The sequence below is a fragment of the Chiroxiphia lanceolata genome, chromosome Z (genome assembly GCF_009829145.1).
Source record: "Chiroxiphia lanceolata isolate bChiLan1 chromosome Z, bChiLan1.pri, whole genome shotgun sequence".
Classification (NCBI taxonomy): Eukaryota; Metazoa; Chordata; class Aves; order Passeriformes; family Pipridae; genus Chiroxiphia; species Chiroxiphia lanceolata.
The window spans coordinates 57,186,480-57,210,847 of NC_045671.1; the positions used below are offsets into that span (position 1 = coordinate 57,186,480).

At 37.4% G+C, this 24,368-nt stretch overlaps 1 protein-coding gene across 6 annotated transcripts in view; it reads left to right on the top strand.

Moving 5' to 3' along the window:
• The window catches only part of TNFAIP8 (TNF alpha induced protein 8), a 60,217-nt gene extending 38,774 nt beyond the window's left edge, over positions 1-21,443 (top strand). For 3 of the 6 annotated variants that reach the window (XM_032676393.1, XM_032676391.1, XM_032676390.1), the window contains one exon: positions 19,550-21,443. In XM_032676393.1, coding sequence (XP_032532284.1) covers positions 19,550-20,115 — 566 coding nt within the window. In that variant the 3' untranslated portion in view covers positions 20,116-21,443. Of the gene's footprint in view, positions 1-1,685; positions 1,834-12,844; positions 12,864-16,521; positions 16,926-19,549 lie in introns of those variants that run through there. The other 3 variants (XM_032676389.1, XM_032676394.1, XM_032676392.1) reach the window with 3 other exon arrangements.
• The last annotated feature ends 2,925 nt before the right edge of the window (positions 21,444-24,368 follow it).

A 24,368-nucleotide genomic window follows, 5' to 3' on the forward strand; every position in this document is an offset into this window, starting at 1 on the left:
GAGTGGTTTCAGTCCCCTAAACAATAATTACTCCAAACTAGTACTTTAATTTTTTTTCCTAATGTGTTTTTTTTTAAACTTGAAAATGTAGCTTCATTAGCTGCTCCAGTGTTGTAATTAGGGTAATACTCACTTTCATTCTCTGTGCTTTGAAGGATGCAGCTTCTCTGCTTTATACCCTACAGGAGATGATAAGGCCTTTAGAAAAGAGGAATGTCTTTAGGAACCCATGGAATTGTGTGTATTGCAAACCAAAAGAATTTTCAGTGTTACCCAGAACCTTTAACTAAAATGAAATCTGTCTTTCCTAGGTATGGAAGGAGTACATGGCAAAGGACAGTCCTTATCATTAATAAAATAACTCATAATGGGATAAAAGTTGCTTACAGTCTGAAGTATTACTTACTGCAGTCTGCAGAGCAAGTTTGCTGTGGCTAAAGAATTCATACTGCCCTTTATGACATTGTATCTTACTGTTACTTACAAGACCATCCTACCTATGTCTAGTCTTCCCATAAGCTTTAATTAACAGAGGTGAATGTTACAATCTGAAATGTTTATTTTTTTTTTCTCCTCTGTGCCCCAGTTTTGTGCAGTTAACAGCTTTGGCTCTTTGTGACTTTGTCTTGAAATACACTTATTTCTATTTGACTCCACTGGGACACTTGCTAACTGTTAATTGTTCTTAATAGTGTTACTTCCAGAAGACCCTCTCAGCCCTTCAGATGGCACATATAACCCTGTGAGGGAGAGGCAGGTGGGAATTTGGAGAGACCATACCTCTCCTCTTGTCAGAACAGTCACATTTCCAGTGACGTTATGTCCTATTCACTGTGCTAAAAATCTATTAAATTAGTAAGTAGGGAAAGATGGTTCCTTATGACAGTGGTTTTACTGAAGGCTGTGCTAATTGAGAATAGGCTTCCAAGTAATTCCCCCTTATTTTGCACTGAAGGCATATGTGATGCATGGCAAATTGGGGGGCAGCTGCAGAAAACCCCAGTTATCTTGCTGTGCTTTAAAACTATGTTGTATAGTAGTTAAAATTAACAATCTGTTCTAGGATGGCGAGGGCGGGGGGGGGTGGGGGGTGGGTGTCACTGCAGCACAAAGAAATCAGATAGTTTTTCCAGGAAGGAGAAGTGAATTGCTGCTCTCAGGGTAGATGGCACCATGCTCTGAGCACGACTGAAAGAAGATTATTTAGCTTAAACTACCTGAAAGTAAGCTACTGCTTCTCATCCTTGAAGTATGTATTTAGTCATCCAGTATTAGTCAGTGTAATTACGGAGGCTACAGAAGTAATTCCAGATAACAGCCAGTGTTGAAATGTACAATTTAGGCTTTAAAAAAATTGATTTAAAATAGATATTCCAGCAAGTTAAGAGAGGCCCAATCCGATTGTCAGTTACCACGATCAGACACTGCTCCGCACTCAGGGCTTTTTTGGTCTCTCCTGCTTGCTTTCTCATACCGCGTTGGCAAGCTGCAACAAGTGAAACTCCACCCTTCCTACAGACTGGGGAGAATAAGATTCATAAACGGCAACAGCTGGCAAGTAAAATCAAGGTTTCTCTGAAGGTGCTGGTTTTCCAGACAGTCGCTGGTGTGCAGCTGAGAAAGGGGCGGGATCCTTTTCCCCTTAAAACCTCAACCCTCTCTGTCTCTCTCTCTCTCTTTTTTTTTTTTTTTTTTTTGAGAGACTGGGAAAGGGAGGGAGAAGGAAGGAGAAGTTGACTTGCTGCTGCATCTCAGCACGCACGTCAGCTGTATTCTGGTCCCCAGCGCCGAGAGCTGACACCATGAGTTCAGAAGCTGATGATCCCAAGGAAGGTACGTTTTTTAACTGTTTTCACAGGAGAGGAAACATGCACACTTGTTTTACCCATGCTGCTTTTCTGAGCATGGAGGAGAGTTTTTGCTCGTTTTAGCTTTTGGGTATTCAACGGGGAGGGGCAAAGGCCTTCGCAAAAGCTAAGTCCTGCCGATTTTGCTGGATGTGAAATGACCAAAGTGTTGGAACCCAGGGATATCTGTCTTGGCAATGGTAATTTACTTGCACGTGGGGTACCGATAGGAAACAGTATTTCAGAACACTGGTAGTCACATAACGAAAGAGGAATATTTCTTTAATTTGGAAGCACTGTATTTTTCAGCAAATGAGGAAGTTGCATGGGGGAGAAGTGAAAGGTCATTATTTTGGGGAATAAGCTCGATGCTGTCCAAATGAGTGTGCATGTGTACGTGTGTGTGTGTGTGTGTGTGTGTGTGTGTGTGTGTGTGTTTTCAAACAGTGTGTGCCAAAGCTACAGTGTGCTGCTTCTGGAGTGGAACATGTGGAGGAGCTGGAAGTGCTCCAACAAAAATGCAATTATTCCCTAGTGTTGATCGGGAGGGGGGTGTGAGCTGGAGTCGGACAGTGGGGAGCAAGTGGGGGAGGAGGAGGGCAATTTCCTGAAAGTGCCTATATACAAAAGAGCGTTTATACAGATGAGGGAACAGGGCAGTGCTGGAGTTGTGCACTGGATTCTTAGAACAGAATTGATGTTTCATGGCCATGCATAGTCCTTAGGGAGACTCAAATATACAGGGTCCAGTATGGCTGAGAAAAACAACTAAAATAACCGCAGCAGATAAGCAAGCAGTAAGGCAGCCTAAGCATTTTGTATTTGGTGAAAACAAGAACTTTTCAGAATGTTTCAGATGGTATTCCCCTCACAGTCTGTACAACTTCCTCCAGTTGAAGAATAACATTACCAGGGACGTCTGTCTGCTTACTTGCATAAAAGAGTATTTGGTTGATTTGCAAAAAAGTCAGCTTGCACTGAATCAAACATAATGCTAATAATGCTGGTAAAACCTGCGTAGTAATGCAGCCTGATAGCCTGTGTTTTGATAAGAATAATTCTTATCTTATTTTGCTTGTTGAACAAGCAGATGAACAAAAAGGCAGCTCTTCCTTTTTTTTTTTATTTTCCTAAATCTGTAGGACAGATTTATTGAACAGCAGAACTCTAAAAAATATTTCTCTATAGAAACTGTTTGAAAAAGAGAATATGTGAACATTCTCCCTCAGTTTTACAGCAGCAGAGATCTGCTTGCATGGTATAGCAGGAAAGATCCTCTGGTTTCATACAGGAAGTTCCAGACAGTTTTACTAAGTTGGCTATATTTGAAATGTAGATTTCATTGTTTAAAGAAATGTCTTGCCTTCTTAGATGACTCAGATTCTTAAAATCCTATTCTTGCCTTTCTGTGCATTTCTTTAGAAACTATTTGAGGTCGCAGGATTTTCATGCTGAAAAAAAGGCATTTGAAGCAGGTGTCTGAGACAGAAGAGAAAGGGTAGCTTTTTGATTAGTTATTTTTAGCTTGGGAAATACTTGGGTTTTGCTGTCCTGAGTTCTTAATGTGTTAGAATGGAAAACAAAACAGTTGCCCTTGTGAGAAGATGAGGTACAGATGTCTGAGGAGGTTTTTTAGTCTGTCTAAAGTGTATTCCTGGTAATATATTCACATATTTAAAAGAACAATTTAGAAAAAGCATGAGAAAAGGGGAATTTATGTCTGTGTGAATAAAGACTGGGATTAACAGATGAATATGTAGATTTGCAGCTTTTACGGTGCTTTACCTAGTCTGATTGAACATGGCATGAAAGATCACTGATTAAAATACTGAAAAATACAGTCAAATACCTGTGGATTTGTAATGGTTCAGTGTATGTAGCATAAAATAGTCAGAGTCTTTCAACTAATTAGCTTTATTTCATGAAGAAATGGTGCTTTTTGCATAAAAAAAAATCGATGCTTCACAAATTCAAACTAAATGTGGGGCTCAGGCTTTTGACATTAAGGATATATAATTTTTAAAGTGCTTACCAAAGGGAAGGTAGTTGATTTTTCCTTTAGGTGCAAGACTGAATGTCAGTCTAAAAGAGAAATTCTGATTTACCCACAGATTATAAGGTCCAGCCAGGGAATTAGTAGGTAAAAGTCTGTGACTGATTATGAAAGGAGGATACACTTGGACAGTTACAAAATAGTTATTTTACTCTATTCTGTACATTCAGTGCCAAAGCTAGTGATCAAGGCATAGTGGAGAAAGCTACAGGAAAAATGTTTTAATGATGTTTGTAAGCATAGGCAGAATTTTTCTGTTTTGCTTAAAACAGAGATACTCAAGTGTCCAGGGAAGCATCACTGGCTATAGGAGAAGCTCTGAAATTCAGTTGCAACGTCCAGATGTGAGTCTGAGACCATGTGTTGGAAGATCAGCCTGAATGAAAAAGACAGTTGATGGCAAAGTAATAGCATTGAACATTTTTTATATTCAGTGATCTGATGCTGAAGTGAGCAATACTTCGCTTTCACCTACCTTATACAAGTGAATTGCAATATTTGGAGAACATTGGGATGTCTATAAAAGCAGATTTAATAAGTTGATATGGATTATTTTTAAAAATCTGCATAACAAGATCAAAGACCATAGGCTTTACTACTGTAAAAATAAACTCTACCCATTGTTACAATGAAACCCCAAATCACGGTCAATTTCAAATGGCAAACTTCTGAAGATCTTCTTTTTGTAATTATTCCAATAATGATAGAGCCTTTGACCGCAAGTAAAGTCAAATATTTTATCAGGAATAGAGAATTAAAAGACATTGCTAGAAGACAATCATTACTTCACTAATTGCTAGATATAAGGTATGCAGCAGTGTATGTGGGCTTTTCAGCTTTTGCCTTAGATCTCTTCATGGTCCATATTAGAATGGCAACATGAAACAGGTTTTTTTTCCTCCTGTCATGCTGCTTAGTAACTTCAGAACAATCTTTCTGTTCATCTGTGTACCACAATGCTGTGGTAAATATGTGCATGTGTCTGTACGGCATCAATCTGTATTGCATTTACAGATTCCAGCTACTATCGTGATATAAATAACCCTGGCATATTTTCTTGTAGTTACTTTTGCCCTGGATGAAACAAGTTGTGTGTTAAAGTCCAGAAGAAGACTACAGCATTTAGCTGCATGGCACAATTTCAGTCTGGTGTTGATTGGTGATATGTCATGCACTGTGGAAGGTACCAAATGATTTCAGGATGTTATTTGACTTAATTCCATTCTGAACATTTCCGAAGGAAATGTTCTTAATGCTGTTGTGCTACAACTGGGTATCATTTTATATACATACATTTTAGTATAACTTTTAAAATACATGCCAATATCAGTTAAAATTACTGTAATGTGAATATGTTTCTTCAATAGATGGAAACAGTAATTTATGTAAAGCTCCAGAGAACTTCAGCTTCATTCTGTGGGTTTTATGTTGTATATTTAAAAACTAGCAGGAGACAAATCTGTCTCAAAGGAAAAGTAAAATAATAGATATCAGAGTGAATGTAATACATAGCCTATGAAACAATGGCTATTGTATTACATTGAGAGCCTGCATTGCACCTTTATCATACTTAGTTTTAAGTACCACATTTCATAGGAGAGAGAGATCACTGCATTCCTACAAGTGCTCAGAGATTTTTTTTAGACATGATTAGCATTTTTTAATCCAAATGAGATTACTGAAGAATGAGCTCACCTGTTTTGTTCCTTTTAGAGCTCAGAAAAACACAGGAGTTATAAAATCAGAGTACTCACTGTTTTGAGAAGTCAGTACTCCCTCCTGTAAGTAGTCATGGATTTGTTTTGACATTTTGCAGTCACCTCTGACTGTGTGAATATTTTCCAGGGTAAAATTGTGTTCATTTAGATAACAAATAGTCTGCTCTTGTGCTCCTGCAGGCCACTTACTCCATCCACAGCATCGATGGGACTCTATAATGTGTGATTCTCCATCCCACTAACTCCAAACATTTGTTAGAACCTTTTTTGCTTTTATGACACTGAACAGGGAGATCCAAGTTGTACAAGTAGAGCACACAATTAGGACTTGCCCACAGACTCACCTTCTGCTCTCACCATGAAGACTACAAAATGTGGGTTTCCTTTGTTTCACCTGCTCTTTACCCTCCCTTGTCAAAATAATAATATCTATAAAACATTAAGGCCCGTGAAACAGGGACCCTTTGTTGAAAGTGGTATGAAAATTTCAGTGCAGGAGCAGGAAGAATCATCCAGCCCCAAAATGGATGTGTTAGAATCTAAATTAGTCAATTTGAGGATTTTTTTTTTTCCGTATGTAACTTTCTTATTGCTGATGAAGAGAATTAAAAGATTACTGTGGTCATGTACACAGCTTTATAAATTGTAGCAGTGATAGTCAATTTGGCATTTTGTGTAATCCCTCCTATGAGTAATTAGAATTCAAGATTAATAGCAGAAGGTGATGGCCAAAGAAGTATCACTTTAGTACAGGAAAGAAGGGAAAAAGGAAGTAAGCTTATGAGAGGTTAGAAAGAATTATTACTAACTAGATGCTGTAATACTATATCACATATGCATGAAGAAAGCATTGCCAGAGGTACAAATAGCGGAGTGAAAGTAAAATCAAGAAACTAAAGCCTTAATGAAGAAGGAGCAATGGGAAATTTGAAGGAAATAAGACTACAGTACACAGGCAAGTCAGAACTGCTAGATTTTTTTAAATGTAGTTTGGGGGATAGTACATTTTGATGAGGCAAGATGTGGGATGTGGAGAAAGGGCTCTGAGAACAGGAGTACAACTGCCATGGTTTGTATCACAGCTGCTGCAGCTTCACTGAGATGTGGGCACTTGAATCTCTTGGTAAGAGCACTGACTACAGGCTGTTAAGCCATAAGACTCTGTAAGCAGCTCTGTATCTCTCCCCTTAAAAACTGAAAGAATGGTAGTTTTTATTTTCCTTGCCAAATTAGGGTCATCTTTAGGATAACCTATCTGTGAGTGGATTAGATGGCCACTCTCATTGCTTCTTCTCCAGGCTCAGAATTGAATAAATTGAACTGGTATTTTTTGTTCTATACTACATTTGGAAGTCCATATGGAGTAGTTGTCTTCTGCAGAACACTTTGTACCCCATGTATTTAGCAATCTGAGCATCTGGATCAGATGAGGAAGCTAATTTGAGCACAGACCACAGGATAAGCACTGGCTGTAGCTGGTAGGTTACTTCAGAGAATCACTGAAACTTAACAGGTTAATCATTTAGCTGCAATTGTTGGGCTGAATGCTAGATTGCTTTGAGAAAATTCCATTAATATAATTATACTTATGCAATCAAATCTTTTAAATCATAGTGAACTGTGACTCACATACTTAATTTCAAATAGGATACAGTCCCTTGAGCTATCTGGTTGATAGAGAGAATTGTAGATTAACTGAAGCTGCAGGGAATTTCTGGAGGTCACAGGACACAACTTTCCACTGGAGACAGAGCCAGCTTTAAAGTTGGATCCAAGGTTGCTTAGGCTTTTTCCAGTCATGTTGATAGTGTCTTCGAGAGTGGTGGTTCCACAACTTCTCTAGCAACATATTCAATATTTGACCACCCTTGCTATGAAAGTGGTCATTCCTAATGAGACTTCTCCTTTTGGCCTTGTGTCTTTTGCCCTCTGTTCTTTTGCTGTCTATCCTCAAAAAGAGCCTGGCTCTGTCTACTCTGGAACTATTCAGTAATAAGTTGCATGTATCCATAAGGTCCAGTCCTGATCATACCTAGCACTCTCAGCCCATGTTCTGTATTGTGTGCTTCACCTCCCTAACCGTGTTGGCGTCTGTCTGCTGGACCTGCTTCAGTTTCTCAGCTCCTTTTTTTGAGAGATATTGGGGAGCCCAAAACAGTGCACAGTACTTCAAAAGAGAAGATAGTACTTTGGTTTCAAATTCTACCAAGACATCTTCCAAAATTGATTGTTGTGCTGGAGATTTAGTTTCCCAGTCTTCCTTTCATTTGTCTGTTGATGACAGCATTTGCTGTATTATAGTACTTACACCTTTTGGTTGTTTTCTTTGGGGACTTTGCAAACTATGTGCTGTTATAAATGAGATGGAAGTTAGAGATCAGGGAACAACAGCCAGTGACTCTCTAGAGAATCAAAAGAAGTATCTGGGTAAGGGAAGGCCTTGCATCTACATTTGGAAAAACAATGTTCTATACCAGTACTATTTCCAAGTACATCATCAGGCTAAATGAATTACTTTTAAGAATAATGAGTATTTTGTAATACATGTGCCAGGAGTAACATAAGGAAAGTGTAACACTGAAACATTAATTGTAATTTGCAGGTTTTATTCAAAACCACATATCATTTGGTCAAATCTTCTGTAAAATATGACAGTTCATAAGGGTCCTTAAGCACTGCTTTTTGGGAAGCAAAATGCATCCCCTCCCCCCTGAGGCATTTTAGAGTATCTACAGTAATAACTAAAGCAAACGAAAACTGTATTGCAGGTGTTATTTCAACCTTCTGGACTGATTTTTTTTTTGTTACAATAAGATTACAAAATGTGGTAAGAGGAGAGCATTTCATAAAGAGGTGTGAAAGATTTTATTGCTACTTCATGAAACAACTTCTGGTTTTCTTTGTTTTATGGATGCATTTGTATCCTGACTACAGAACAGGATACACGTTGGTACTAGTGATACTAATGCAACTGCTGAAAACTTGGTTCTTTTAACCATAATGCCAGCAAAAGTACAAGCCTTAAGCCTGCTATCACCTGGGCACAGTCTCACTTTGAGCGAGGAGGAGAGGAACTGAGAGACCTGTACCTTGAAATATTGATTCTACATTCATAACTTTGTGATATTTTCTCATAAATTTTGTTCTTATCCTAAGATTCCCTGCCTGGATTGGGATGTGATTTGATTGTTTCATCAGCTGATTCCCTGTCACAAGTCTGGTTAATGGTTCTAGTGCTCAACTGGCTAACTGTGAGAAATAGAGAGCTTGCATCTCTGCATGGCATGTTGGATTCAGTCCAGGGAACTTGGGATCAGAAATCTTCCCCACAGAACTGTTTCAGCAGAAGCAATATAGAGGATTGGATAACCTCAAATTCCAGGGACATATTTTGAGATGATTTTATGTATCTCTGAAGGTCAGTACTTGCAAGTTTCTTTGAGGAATTGCTAGCTGACCTGTGATTTCAGTGGCTCTCTAGGAATGTGATACCCTCAAGTCTCTATCCCAAGGTGTTTACAATTAATAAATTGGAATCAATAAAGCACTGAATTAGTACACGCACAGACAAGCTTCTACTTAATTAACTGCACTGTAGTGCAGTTAATTTGAACTTTGACCTTGAAAAATGCAGAAATTACATTATTTTAAAACTTTCATGAGATCTGGTTTTGCTTTTGCTATGTCTGATTTACCAACCTATTCTACAAAGATAATTTTATTGATAGAAGGAAGAAAATTTTGGTTTAATATTAAGAGAAGTAAACAGGTGACACTGGTGAATATTTCAGCTACTGATTCCAAGGGCTGTTTTTCACTGCTTGCAAATGAGACAATGAATGAATCTTCTTTCACTTAAAAACATTTGTATTAAAAACATTCACTGAGAAATAGTGATGTAGAGTTTTCTTCCAATTCACTTCAAATAGTGAATCATAAATTTGAGCATCTTTGAACAGAAATGGTGGATACTTCAGGAAGAATAAAGTTTTACTCTGGTATCTTGTGATAAGATGTCTTCTTCAGGCTCACAGCCTTGTCCTCAATGGTGGAAATCAGAGATTTAAATTCTGTGATGCAAGACATTTTTGTCCTAGTCGTATGTTTGAACTCACCTTTCTTTGCAACAAGCAGTTGGTCTAAAAATCAATTGAAAGAGCTGTAACTTCTAGTTAGATGTCGATTTGTTTGTTGTGGCTTTTTGTGTAATGCCATGCAGTTTGGGAGGAGAGGATACGGTGAGAAAAAGAGAAACTGTTGACATTTTTATTTTGGTGCAAAAATATAATCTGATTCGAAATTGACATTGACGGTGTTCCTGTTTACTACTTGAGTGCTTTCCTTCTCCAGGTTCAAGTATGGATTTCCTTCTTCTTACTATTTGGATAATAACCTTGAAAATATCAAGGTACAACAACCTTTCCTGGTGGTGTATATCCCCTCATAGCTGATGAGTGCTGTCTATTGCCTGGTTAAAAATGCCATTTGATGCCAGTGCAAAGTAAGGAAGCTAGGAGTTTAAATTCTGTGGTAGTCAACAGCTGTAAAAACCAGTATAGTCAGTTTCATACTCTTTGCCCCAAAAAGTGAATTACAATAGATTCAGATTTTACAGAATCACAGGACAGTTGAGGCTGAAAGAGACCTTTGGAAACTGTCCAGTTTTAATCAGTAAATATATTTGCCACATTTAAAAATAAATAGGATTGCTGGTGCTTTGTTGGATAACAAAGTTCTGTACCCAAATAATACTGCTTCCTGATGTAAAAGAAAATGACAGTGTTGCACACATAATGTTTAGCCAGAAGATTTAATTTTACAGAAGAATGAGTTGCTAACTGTATTGAAGACCTAATTTTTCTCTTATGTTTTATATTCCACCAGAACTTAATGACATTAGTGAAAACAAAACTTTTGAGATGGTGGGAAGCTGGACTGGTGTTTTGACAGTCATAAGTTTGAGAGTTTTGGTGTTGTTAAGTCAAAGATTTTAAAGGTAGTTTGGGGGTTTTTTTCAGTAACTGTTATGTATATAAGTACTTTGCATACTTTTTCAGCTGTTTGGAGCATTGCTTTTGAGTTGGAGGTGCCAAGAATAGAGCAATCCAAGTGGAAACAAAGAGGAGTCAAAGCAAAACCTTCAAAAGATAAACTGTGTGTTTGGGGCTTGGGGAGCCTGTTCTGAGCTGACAGCAAGGGAGTAGAGTGAAGAAGAGAAAATACTCCCAACTAATGATTTCATGGCTGGATGTTTGGATGAAGGTCATGGAGTTGTAGTATGGATACAGAAGGAACAGTCTGTGGCTACTAAATATGGGGGGGAAAGTTAAAACTGAGGGGTTGTTTTATTTTACTCATTGTGGAAAGGGAAAGCAAGTGAAATGCTTGTTAACTGTGCAGAGAAAATGACCACTGCAGCCAGCAAGTGTAGTCCTTCATAATCACAGGTACCATGAATGATTAGTATGGAAGGGTAGACAAAGCATTTATTCTCTGTACAGCCATGCATTAAATGCCAGAAGATTTATCCTTCGTGCTATAAAACAGGAAAATGGGTAGCGGAAAATTAAAAACTAATTAAAAAGAGATGCAGGATGTCACTAGTGTCCCAGGCCTAAAGAACAGCCAGTATCTTGATATCTTAGATGACATATTTTGTTGGGCTTTATAGTCTGCATTTCACTGTTGATATTGAGACACCTCAGAGACAGGTGTCTCAGACACCTGAGAACCGAGAGCCCTGAGATCTGGTTTTTATGTAGCTGGCAGTCTTCAGTGCCTCAGAAGTTTCTTTAGAAAGGACAAGACTGAAATCAAATGTTATGTGCGTATGTGTGCCTTGTTTAGTTTCTCAGGGCAACAAGTGGAAGATAAAAGAGTAATTTATATATATATATGTGTATGTATGTGTATATATACACACACAAAGTGAACAGTAGCAATCCAGCCTAATTTCAACATTATAATGAATGACAGATACCAAGGGACTCCTGTCCTGTCTGTAAGAAACAGTGTGTGTAGTTTACAGATTGACATGGAGAAGAACAGAGAACCAAAACTAGGAATACAGGAAAAACATTATTCACTACTTTCAAAGCCATTGTAAGAAGACTCTGTTATGACTTTCTTTACATGGGATTCAACATATATGCCCTTTGCATTTTGACAGCCAGGTTGCTACCTTGTCCTTGGGACTGAGTTCCCTGTTCCTCTCAGGCTAGATTGCTATCTTGTGTCGATATTCCAATTTGTTGTAATTTTGCAACATGTATCTTAATCTTAACTTCCACCCCTGCACTGATGTCAAATTTGAAATTTCTCCAATGAATTCCAAGTTTCCCAGGGCTGTGGGCCTCAGAGCTTTTCCTTCTGTATTCAAGCCAGAAATTCTTCTATTACATATATAGGTCCTGTGCCTACAACCTAGTTTTTTGGGGCTTTTTGTGAGAAGACATTCTTTTTGCCAGGATGTTGTAAAAAAGATACCTCTTTTTTAAACTTTAACTTTTGGTAAGACATTCAACTGTAATGGCCAGGTTATTTTATTGGAAGTTCCACTTGGGTCAGGGAGCTTGGCACCATTGCCTTCTTGCAGTTTGATATGTGTTTCTGAGGCTAGACAAAATATAGAGTACCTGCATTGGATTTGATTGATTGGAAGGAACGATGTAAGATATAATTTTTTTCCTGTAGAAAGATTTGTGCAGTATTACTCTTCACTGTGCATGGACACCTGGTAGATACAGAGGAACTTGATGCAGCCCTGAAATGGCCAACAGCTGAAATATACAGGCTGCATATTTAATACCACAGCAACAGTTGTTACATTCCAACAAGGATAACACATGGTGGCAGAGGATTGAAATACCAAATTAAGTTCATGACCCTGTTCCATTTGACTGTCATTTTCTCTGTTTAATATCCAACATATTCTGTAGTACTCTTCTGTGAGAGCAGTCATAAGAAGTTAATCTGATTTTTTTTTTTTTTTTAAAGCTACACTGTTAATTAAAATACGTGCAGAGGCGCTAGGAAAGAGGGTTTTTAGAAGGCTTTTTTAAATGTCTAAATCGGCTGCAGTATATGTATCATGTGATGCACAGGCTGGCTGTGGGAAGCAAAAGCATGTAAAACCAGAATAACTTGTTGGCACTGGCTGCTCCCATGGGACTGCAAAACTCTGCACATACTTTCTTGTTGGAAATAGCATCATTCCTTTCCACTCTACCCAACCTTAACCTTCAGGTACATTTTTTAGCAATTCTTCTCACTTCTTGGTCAAAAAAGTATTTTTTTTCTGTTTTTTTTTAATGTTTCGGTTCTGTTTTTACAGCAAGAATGTTGGTCAAAGTGTTTTGTTGTTTGGTCAAATTTTGGACATTTTAGTATGCCAAGGTTAGAATTAAATAGCAAAACTCAGAAGCAATATCATATGCATTTTGCAAACATATTGACATTGACCTATTCAATACTTTATTGAGGAAGAAAAGGTCTTCCAGATGATGTGTTTTGGCTTTTCTTTTATCTTTTCCATGTTTCTACAGCTGAATATACGTTCTATATACTCATATAGTATGCATATATAGATTAGACATACTGTGTATTTCCAAAAATGCTTCATTAACCATATTTTTTTCCAAAATTCCTTGATTAACCGTTGCTTCAGAGTGACTTGCAGCCTCACAGCTGACTTCCAAATCCAGTAAGACTGCTCAGGCAGTATTTGCCATGCATTAGGCTTGGCTTCAGATGGAGCGCTTTTTCTTTTGAAGGTCTTCCATGTGAATGCTAAAATTAGTGCACGTTGCTTGATTAGTTAACATTCTCATAGTATGCTCAGTTGGTAACAATTATGGCAAGTGAGAATTTACTACAATTTAGTGTACCTATTAAGAGAACTGTAGGCAAATTGTACTTGTGAAAGAATGCTTTGTATGCGTTGAAAATTTTAAACTGTTTTCCAGTTAAAATTTTTATTCATATATAAATCCCCCTTTTTAAAAACAAGGTGCCAAGTAAAATATTTGATCTTCCAATAAGGACCTTGTGTACATGAATCAAAAAGGTAGGAGGTTTATGTGAAAGAAGTAAGTACTGTACAGGGCCCCTGTTTGAGGTTGTGTTTTTTATTCTGCACTTGGCCATTTGTTCTCTGGGTTTTCCGCTGCCTGATGGTGCTTCCCCAGGCTATCTGGACTGTTGCTGTCTTTCTCTCAATAAATTCTGTGGCTGTCCTGGTCTCTTCTCTCTCCCGCCCTCAGCCAGCTTAGAAGTTGCAGTGCCAGTGTCTGAGGTTGACGAGTGAAAGCTGTCAGAGTGCTTCTGGTCTTGCATGTCTGGTACAAGCTTCAGTTTTCATCAACTTTTGAAAAGCCAACAAGTGAACAAACCCTTGTGAATGTGGAGACTGGCCAGTATGCTGAAGTGGCCATCTGGGAGCTGCTGTATTTTTGGAAGGATTTTTTAAGCCCTACATTTTAAGGGCTTTAACATACCTTTCACCCAGGAAACTTCGAAGCACTTAGATAAGAATCAAAACACTGACACTTCTATTTAAAAAGAAAAAAACAGCACCCAAAAACTTTTTTGAAACTGTGACTCACTCACTCAGATGGTTATTGAGAAGAAGCTATATATCATGGTGGCAGCTAGAAAAATGAATTTACCTTATTCATGTCTGAAGAGTTCATAGTGAGTGTCCTACCACTGATGTTTTTTAATCATTTTGTCATGTAATAAGTATATTTTGAAAATTGCAACATTTTAACAGGTTTATGACTATTTCTATCTATTCTGTACATCAGGATTGTTCACTGATGCTAACTCTTGCAGTTTACAACCATTGGGGCTTTCCTTTACATAAATTCATATATTTATATGCCCTGTATCTATGTTTTTAATGTTTCTGGACTTTATCATTCCTGAAAACAAGGGTAGGCCTGTAAAGACCCAGAAGGCACAAGAAAGAGTAAAAATTCAGTAATTTTTTTTATCCCTTCACATCTAGGCGATCTCATGATTTTGGAGGTGCATGACTCATGGTCACATACACTCAGAGAGCAAAATGCTGTCAATTCCACTTGATTTCAAGTTGCCTCCCTCCAGGGGAATCATACTCTCTCACTCTAGGAGTCTGAACATCCAGTTTGTGTGCCATGTGCAGACTTTTAGCTGTAGCTCTCCCACACAGTGTATAGAGAGGCAAACACATCCACACAGGATGCCTGGCAGGAAATTGATTGCCGTGGTTCTCAGCGCTGTTGTGATAGTCTTTTAAATGCTGCCTGGAGCCCTCAGTCAGTGCTGTCCCTTTCCTCCCAGTCCCATGTCAGTGTCCTTTGTGCCTTGCCCAAAACCCGTTGTCATTTTTGGGCCTTGCACTCACCAGGTACTGGTGCAGCACGTGGTATTCCAGTCACAAAAATGAGAACTGAGTCTCACGCAGCAGTGTTGTTATTAATGGCTTCACAGTCACATTTTCTCTTCCGTTGGGACTGTTGTATCAACATAGTGAGTATCAGAAAGCTCAACTCTTGATTTGACCACAGAATTTAACATGGTTCACTGTCAGTTTTTACTGGATGCCTCTTTTATGGTTCTTCTTTGTTATTAGAAGTTTAAAAATACTCAGTGACTCAATATTCATTGTCAGTGTACATGACATTGCATACACTCAACTGCAAGTGATGTTGAATGTACTGTAGACTGTTACCTTGTGGCAAAAAAGGTGGGGGTTTTTTTCCAAATACTGCCTTTCTTTTCTTTTGTCCTTTTAATGTAAATATAGTTGAGACACAGAGTATGTGGTAATAGTCATTTGCCACAGTATGGAGGGAGGTGTACTACCTTCCATAGCTTCCGTGTGAGGGAGAAGTCAGCATCACAGCAGCAAGCATTAGCCTGCTTGTACTTTTGTAGGAGTCTCCTGAGAGCTTACTAAGCACAACTTTAAATTTTCACTGAAAGTTTATACTTCCATCACAGTTGTAACGAAAACCTCTGCATGGCAAAATAATTTTGGGAAAATTCTACATGTCCAATATTTATTCACTTTAACACAAAAATACTGTGTTAAACACACACATACTGTGTGTTTGGTTGTTAAAATGAAGAAGTTTCATGATTTCTAAGTTCACAATATTCACAGGAGGCCATCTCTAGAACATTTCCTCCTCTAAATCATAAATTAGAAGATTTTGCAGATGTCTGCATTATCCCTATGATTGGTCCTGTCAATTTCAGAGTAATGGAGGCAGGATTTCCCTTGAGGGCCTTTCCCCTTTAACTGCTTTCCTCTGTGGAGGAGGGGCTTTACTGAACATAATCATTCATATTTGTATAGGTTTTGCAGAAAATGACATCCCATTGATTGCAAAAGGAGTATTTTTTGATGATACACTTCTAAAAAGTAAAGTGTAAAACTGCACAGGAAATAAATAGGAGCTATAAAGAGCAGTTGGGAAGAAAAACAAACTGTGAGATTCTCAAAATTAGTGGGAATACCTGCCCAAGTTCTGGGTCTACTGCAGGTCACCAGAGAAATGACAGTATTTCACTTTAAAGTGCAAGGATAGGACCTGTCAATACAAAAGATGTGATCAGACATTTATATATCCAGGCCAGCTACGGTAATCCCTTTCAAAAGATGGCTGCATACATTTTCTCTAAGAAAAGGAGGCTGCTTTAAGTAGTTGTCTAGATGTGCAGTTTTAGGTGCTCGCATCTGAAATTGTAGTCAGAGGTTTGGCAGGGGATGCTTGGCTGCCCTCACACTGGGAAGGCATGCAGCTGGTGGCTGCCCCTCCACCGGCACACTGTGAATCAGGCACCTCTGATACATGCGAGTGTCTCCATCCACAGCTACCTGGTTAATGTTCTAACCTCTTCTTGACGTGTCACCTGTCCTCTCAAGTCACAGGACCCTTCTTCTCCCTCCCTTTCTGCAAACTGTTACAGTTGGCAGTAACAGCCATCAGTGTTGCACTGCTTGCTCAGCGGTGCAATTTCCTTTCAGCTCTCTCTTCGAGGAAGTGAAACCACTGTGATGTATTTTTACATTTGGAGGTGCCAGAGCAAAATGGAGCACTGCAGGCGGGAGAGAAAGGTAGCTGAGAAGAGCTGCTGTTACGGCAAAGGGGAAAAACCCATATGCACTCTATGATAGCTTCTGACAGTGTTTCAAAGCGCATGATAAAGCGTGCAGTGGATTTACTGGAATAAATAAGCCATAGGCAAGTCTTCACCTTGGGTATTTTGCTTCTCTTTCTGCTGTCAGCATTAACAACTGCAATTACTTTAGATGAACAAGTAAGTTATAATTTTACTATTATTTAAGGAAGTATGTGTTTTTGTTCTGAAGGAGCTCTACAGTCTTACTGCTTAAACTCAGTTTTATTTAAGCTGTGAAATACATTTTAAGTATTCTGACTATAAAATACAAACAGTTAGGAAGTTCCTTTTTTGATTAGTTGAAATACTGAAGTTTGGAATATACATATTTAGCAATTAAATTAGAACCCATGTAACAGCCCAGGGAAAATGAAGCTGACCTCTGATGTATTTATGGCAAAGTAGATAGAAGGTAACTGGCCATGCTAGGTAGTCCCAAAACAGACAGATTTTAGAGAAATAACATTAAGAGTTTAACAGCTTTTGTAAGGGAGCAATTTCCTGTTTTGATTACTAAAGGTAACTGCGTGTTGAGCTCCACTTTGTCAAATGTAAAATTATGCAATATAAGGGGTTTTCTTGTTGAAAAATTGTAAAACTTTAAGGAAACTGTCTAGTTTTCAGTTTCTCGAAATTGATACTTTGCAGGTTATTGTGCTAAAACCATACCTGAGTGTTTGTGTGACTTTCTTGTGGCAGGTTATGTAGATTTAGAACTATAGAATTGTTCAGGTTGGAATTACCATGGAGCATTCCATGTGATATAGTTAGAATTTTATAAGAATGCTTACAGCATCCTGGGAAAGAATGCTTAAAAATATGGATATTTTGTATATGTGGGATTTTCTCTGCAAATTTCTGGAAGATATATGAAAACAGTAACTGCTATTAGTGTGAACATGTGTATATTTGTGGAGAAAGTGAGCAATTAATAAGTAAGAAGACTAGGTAATAAAAGTTATTATAAATAAATTGATATTCCTGGTTTGGAAAGGGAAAAAAAGTTATTAACCTGTAGATCTTTGTACAGCATTGGCTGTTGTGTTCTAGTATTTGACCACTCTTTGAGATACTTGGATTAGTTTTATTTTAATAGTAACAGTTGGAAGTTTTACATTTAAAAACACAAAAAGTAAATCAAGTATTTTCAGTTCAGAATAACTGCTTAGCATCTTCAATGTCTTCCTGTATGTTTGTGGTTGAGAAGTGTGTCTGTCTTGTGATCTTGAGTGTTTTGCCCAAGATAGTTAACAAGGGGTTCTTTGGTTTTTGAGTATCCTTGTGTAGCAGAGATTTTAAAAAATCCTCTCAAGCACTTCACGCTTCAAAACAAAATACTGACATGCACTGAAAGTCTTAAGAAACAAACCTGCTTGAAAGTTTCTGGGATGACAAAAAAGAAGCTAGTTATTCAGTTTCTCAAAGATACTGTTGAGTTAAAAATACAGATCTGTGTTTCATGTCCTGAAGGACAAGTTTCTTCTATTTGCTGAAACCCCCGAGGCACCCTGCGTCTGAACACACCCAGCTGCCCACATACCAACAGTTAAGAGGAAACCTTTTCCAAATTCAGGGACTTACTGTCTGACATCTGCAGAGTTGATGTTTTCATTTAAGAAAAAAAAAAAAAAAGAAAGGAAATATTTCCAGTCTCTATGTTTGCTAAGCAAACCTTCCATATGTATAGTAAATGTAAACAGATGAAGCTTTCCTTCAGCCTGTCTGAGACTCCAGGAAAGCTGCAGCACAACGGCAGCCATCTCCCAGGCTGTTCAAACTGGAAATGTGAACTCACATGCGCCTTAGTGGAGAAGGTGCTGCAAAGGGAGCGTGCTGTAAATAATTGTTGCTGGCAAAGAACGAAGAATAACATTTCACAAGTCAAGTTTGTGAAGGAACGTTTGGGGTCTTTTAAGTATCTGAACAAAATTACTGACTAGTCATTGGGTATATTGGTGCAAGCAAGCATAGTTTGGGAAGTGGGAATCTGTTATAGTATCTACTTCATTGGTCACCAAAAGATTTCTTTAAAAGGTTATGCTTGCAAGTGTTATGACAATCCCTAGACTGTTAAATTCTGGCTTTTACTGCATTAAATATAGGACACAGAAATGTTAATCTCTACTTGCTTTCTTGAAAACTAACTTCTTCAGATTGCATCCAGAGAATCTCAGTATCATTTGCTGACAGAGGATTTTTGTCTTTGTTTTATATTCCTGTATGTCTTGTCTATATATATATCTACATATATATAAAATATATATAAAAATAATAATAGATGTGTGGGTTCTGAATTCACTGATCATGTAAAAGGCTAAGCAGGAAAAGGTTTACAATGGTAGATTCACTGACTTACTATCTCTATTTGAGTAGTAGTGGTTAATTGTCATGACATTTGGGGTAGTCACGATTTCAGATTTCTTTATGAATGTGAGATCAGATGAGACTTAATGACGCATCTGATGAAATAGGGCAGATTTATTGCCTCTATTTGAAATTCCATCAATCCATGTATAGAGAGATCTTTTAAACGGTTTCTGAGCAAGTTTATTTGGTATTTTCTCAAAAATAAAACAGTCTAAAAGAACGTAAACCTAAAGAGAGTTTTAAGGATTTAAAAGATGGAGTTTTCTGCAACTACATTGCATTATTTTTGTGGCAGTTACTAACATGAATGGCTAAACATGGAAATATTCCTTAACTTGCTGTCCAGAGAATGTCCATGTGGAAGTACTGACTGCATACTTTTTTTTTACCTCTAGTGGCCACAGATGTCTTCAACTCCAAAAGTCTGGCCATTCAGGCCCAGAAGAAGATCCTTGGAAAAATGGTGTCCAAATCAATCGCAACTACTTTGATCGATGATACCAGCAGTGATGTTTTAGATGAGCTTTACAGAGTAACAAAGGAATATACACAAAATAAAAAGGAAGCAGAGAAGATCATCAAAAACCTCATTAAAATAGTCCTCAAATTGGCAATTCTCTACAGGAACAACCAATTTAATCAGGATGAAATAGCACTGATGGAGAAATTCAAGAAGAAGGTTCATCAGCTGGCTAAGACCGTGGTCAGTTTCCATCAGGTGGATTATACCTTTGACAGGAACTTTTTGTCCAAACTGTTAAATGATTGCAGAGAGCTACTTCATGAAATCATTCAGCGTCACCTAACTGCAAAGTCACACGGACGTGTCAATAACGTGTTTGATCACTTCTCTGATTGTGAATTTTTGGCTGCCTTGTACAATCCCTTTGGACCTTATAAACACCATTTGCAGAAGCTTTGTGATGGGGTCAACAAAATGCTAGATGAGGGGAACATATAAGTACTTGTATTAGAGGTGACTGCCCATGAATTATTTGTAGATGGAACACTGTTGATTTATGAAGGAATAAGGGAGCATGCAAAGAGGGTTTTTTTACATATTGACAAATATTTCCAAATATCTTTATTAATTGATTTCTTACTACAAACTATGTGTTGCTATTCACAGTCCATCTGGAAGAAAGACTATACAGGACTATTTTTACTATGCTTTGCCTATGGAAACAGCTTGATAAAGGCAATCAAACAGAATGATCCAAGTAGAGTAAGAGTCTTGCAAGATAGATACACAAACCAAAACAATATGCTGTCAGACAATCAGCGTCTTTCATAGATTTACAGAATTAATTCTAAACTATCAGAGTCCAGTAATGTTGGTAACAGACTATCCTGGTGATGGTACACTCTGTAATTTTTTTCACTTGTAAAATAGATGTATTTGATTCATTTATAGTCTTTTGTGCTCTCTGCACAGATCATAGCTTCCTAGTATTGCCATTATGAAGCACTGAATTTAAATAATATCAGTGATGCTGTCACATAGAGTCTTAACAGCAGGCTGGTGCATCGCCAGCTCAGAGATGAAAAATTCCTGTCTGGAAAGAAGGATCTGCCAAATGTAGATCCTTATAGACCTGCACAGATGCTTGCTTACTTTGATTATATGGGGATTATTTGAGTTATAAGCTACAGTAAAATAGCCGAACTGGGGAAAAGTATTCCCTAGAAACCACCTGCAGTACCAAATTTTAACTCTGCCTGTGATAAGGTAAAACACAGTGACTTCTCTGTGCAGTTCCTTGAGATATTTAGAATTCTGCTACTAGAATCATAGAATCAATCATTTGGGTTGGAAGGGTCACAATTCTTTTTGGAAAGGTGTGAGTCAGTATATTTTATATGCTAGTCTGATGTGTATAATGATGTGAATTGACTAAGGTTGATCATCCAGAAATCCAGCCAATTTGCTTTCTGTACAATGCAACTAGAAACAGAAATTAGTTTTATCATTGTGTTATATACTATTTAACTAATGGAAAAATGGAATTTTGAATAAATTTTTTTCTTTTTTTCTCACTTCCTACTTTTTATCCTTCTTTTTCTCCTTCATCTTCTCTCTGCCTTGACATTGGGGATAAAAAAATGTGACTTTCTAGACACTGTAATGTACTTTAGAGCATGAAGTTAATACATTTCAAACAGCCGAAGACTTTTTGTTAGGAAGCATATACAGAATTTGCTGTTTATTTAATTGCCAGTGTTTTTGCTGTTTGCTGTGTCCTTTTGTTTTAATGAGTAAACCAAAGAATATTTGCACTCCAAAATTTTCTTGCCTTTTTTTTCCTCTTGTTTCCTTTTAAATTGCAGAGAACAAACTTGGCCTATGCCATCAACAGAAACATCACAGCCTCTGACATATGGTTTCAGCATTACTTGTAATTTTTAAGAGAGAAAATTAAGTTTTATTCATGTTTGGTTTGTCATTAGGTTCTGAATATTCTTAGAAATGTGACAGAGAAATGTGTTCAAAATGTGAATTCATTTTATAGAAGCCACTAGCGTCCAGCAGAGAGAGAAGATTTATGTACTTCTGAGCTGGAACAACAGGATAGTACACCAGAATTTGCCAAGAAATAGATTATTAGGTTGATATCTGAAGGAATATCATGTAAGATCCCTTCCATTAGTTTTACTTAAACAGTAAATACATTATACTGGTGTCCATCAGAAGTCATGTATAGGGATGCAACATCATGAGGAAAATTGTAAAAATTGTAGAGTTTAGTTTCTGATCTATTTTTTTTATTTTCCCACCTAGAAAGAGAAAGCTATTTATTTATTTTCTTCACTGGATTTTCTCTCGGAGGTGAAAACAAAAAGGAACTTGAGTTCTAGAAATTGAAACAGTTTTCTTTACAAAGCCTACTTCTAAATCATGTTCTGATTCTCCCAAAGTAGCATAATTTATAAAAAATTGTAAGAGTTACTGAAAGGAGAGGACCATATGTAATTATATGCGTGTGCTGTGTAAACCACAGAAGATTTTCTTCAGCCATGACCCAGAATATTTTGATTGCTCAGATTTTTATTTTCTCTGGGATAAAATTTGCTGAAATGGTCTCTATAGATTGTTAATGAACACCTACTTACATGTATATGAGGCATGTATATTTTCAGTACACAGTACCTTCTTACTTAGCTTCATTATCTGGCTATTTATTGTTAGAATAAGTGAAAATTGCTCATGAAGATTTGATTTTAAGCATAAAAACTTGATAACTAGGAGAACTTTTATTTAGCTCACAATTGAGTTACATTCTTCTGAGATCCTGTAACAATTGTTCTTGTCTGACATTAATTTTGAATTACAAAGAAGAGACTTCTGAAATGATGAAAGAAACCAATTGTGTTGGGTTTCCAGCATCTACCATTGTAAATAGAATGACCTAGCACTCAAGCTGTATACTTTTTCAGTTACTTTATTTCTACAGCATAATTTGTAGCTTTAATTATAAAAATTCAGAAATAAGTTGATAGCATTTTTCCCTGTAGTAAGGCATTGACCCTCCTGCAGAAACTTGACATAGTCAGAATTTTAAAAAAGGTTAGAATGGTGCTGTTTAATTAGAGGTAGCTTAATGCCATTATTTTGTGCTGCAAAATTGATACAATACTGTGTTTTAATAGGGTAATAATGTATTAAAATCCAATTGTCATAGATACATTTTACAATAGGCTTTTAAATCTCAGTACCTTAGGTGTTTCATTTTGTAATGTCCTTTTAATGCTTAGTTAATATGTCATGTCTAATGCCATTAAAATACATGTTGGTGAAGTTCTGGAAGTTAATACTAATTTTATAGCCTTTTAGAGGCACTGAAAAAGTGCCAAGTCAGACCTTGGGTATGTTTTGCACGACATAAAGAAATGTAATCTCAACCATACAATGAAAAGAAGATATAGGGAGGTTATCATGGCCATTTTGTGTGGAACACCTTAGAAGGGATTCAGTAGAGCTTTTGGCCACCCCTTAATTATGTTTGTATGCATAGACAAACAAAAAGACTCAATTGGGTTAGTTACAAGCCTTATTCTTGTCCTTGAGCTCTCTTGAGATTTATCTCCATTTAGAAGGTACAGAGATTATCAGGACTCTGGAAGCTTTAGGCAACTGATGTAGGGTGATATATGTGGGGTTTTTTTCCTGAAAGGACAAAGTCATGTGTCTTCTAAAAAAAGATTCAACCCACACATTAAGCAAATTCCTGTAAAATAAAGGAGTGAGATGGCCAACTGCTTTCTCATATCTCTCCCCAAGGAAATAAGGAACTGATTCTGATGGCAGTTGGCTTCAGTCACTTTCCAGCCCCATGTAGCTACAACAGCTATAATGTGATTATTTAAAGGTAGACTGGACTTCTGCCTGTAAATTTCCAAGGGATCAGAGAATGCTTGTTTTCAGGGCCTAGCTGAGAGGAATCCACACCACATCACTGTCAGAGGAGAGTGTTAAGGATGGATAAGTTGTACACTGTATGGGCTTGGATGATTTCTCTGTGGATCAGCATTGGCTATCTGGTGACCTGCTACCACGGCTTTCCTTTGGCCTTACATGCCTCTTCTGCCCTGCTGAGCACCTGAACTACTCTTAAGACAGGGCAACTCCTTCCCTACTGTTTTTACCAGAAAATTATATTACATTGTGTATGCATCTAAGGGGAACAGTAGGTAGGCTGCGTTACCCACTTCCCTTGATGGAAAAAAAAAAACAGTGGTAAACACCAATTTCCTGGGGGGTTTTTGCAATGTAATTTGATCTCTGAATAATCTACATTTTGATTTAGTTGTTAATACTGTTTTGGCTATAATCTATACTCTCATCAATGTAGTAAGCATTTAGCTAGGATTTCAGTACATATACTTCTGAGCTTTTTTTTTTAAGTGCTTTTGAATGCATTACAGAGGGAGTACTTCAGCATGAACATGAAATGAAAATTCCTGTTTGCATAACCATTTGCAGAGAAACTTTGTTACAACTGTTTTTTATTGAGATTTGGGCAGGTCAGCCAACATTCATGGTTAAGTGGCAAACATCTGTGCTCTGGATAAAACAACTGTCAAAGGAGATCATATTTGTCCAGAAAAGTTCTGTAGTATCTTATTTTTATGTTTTTCACATAAATGAAACTTCTTTTGGGAAAGAGTCGTACTTATCTCAAAACCAAAATTGCTACTCAAAATGATACTATGACT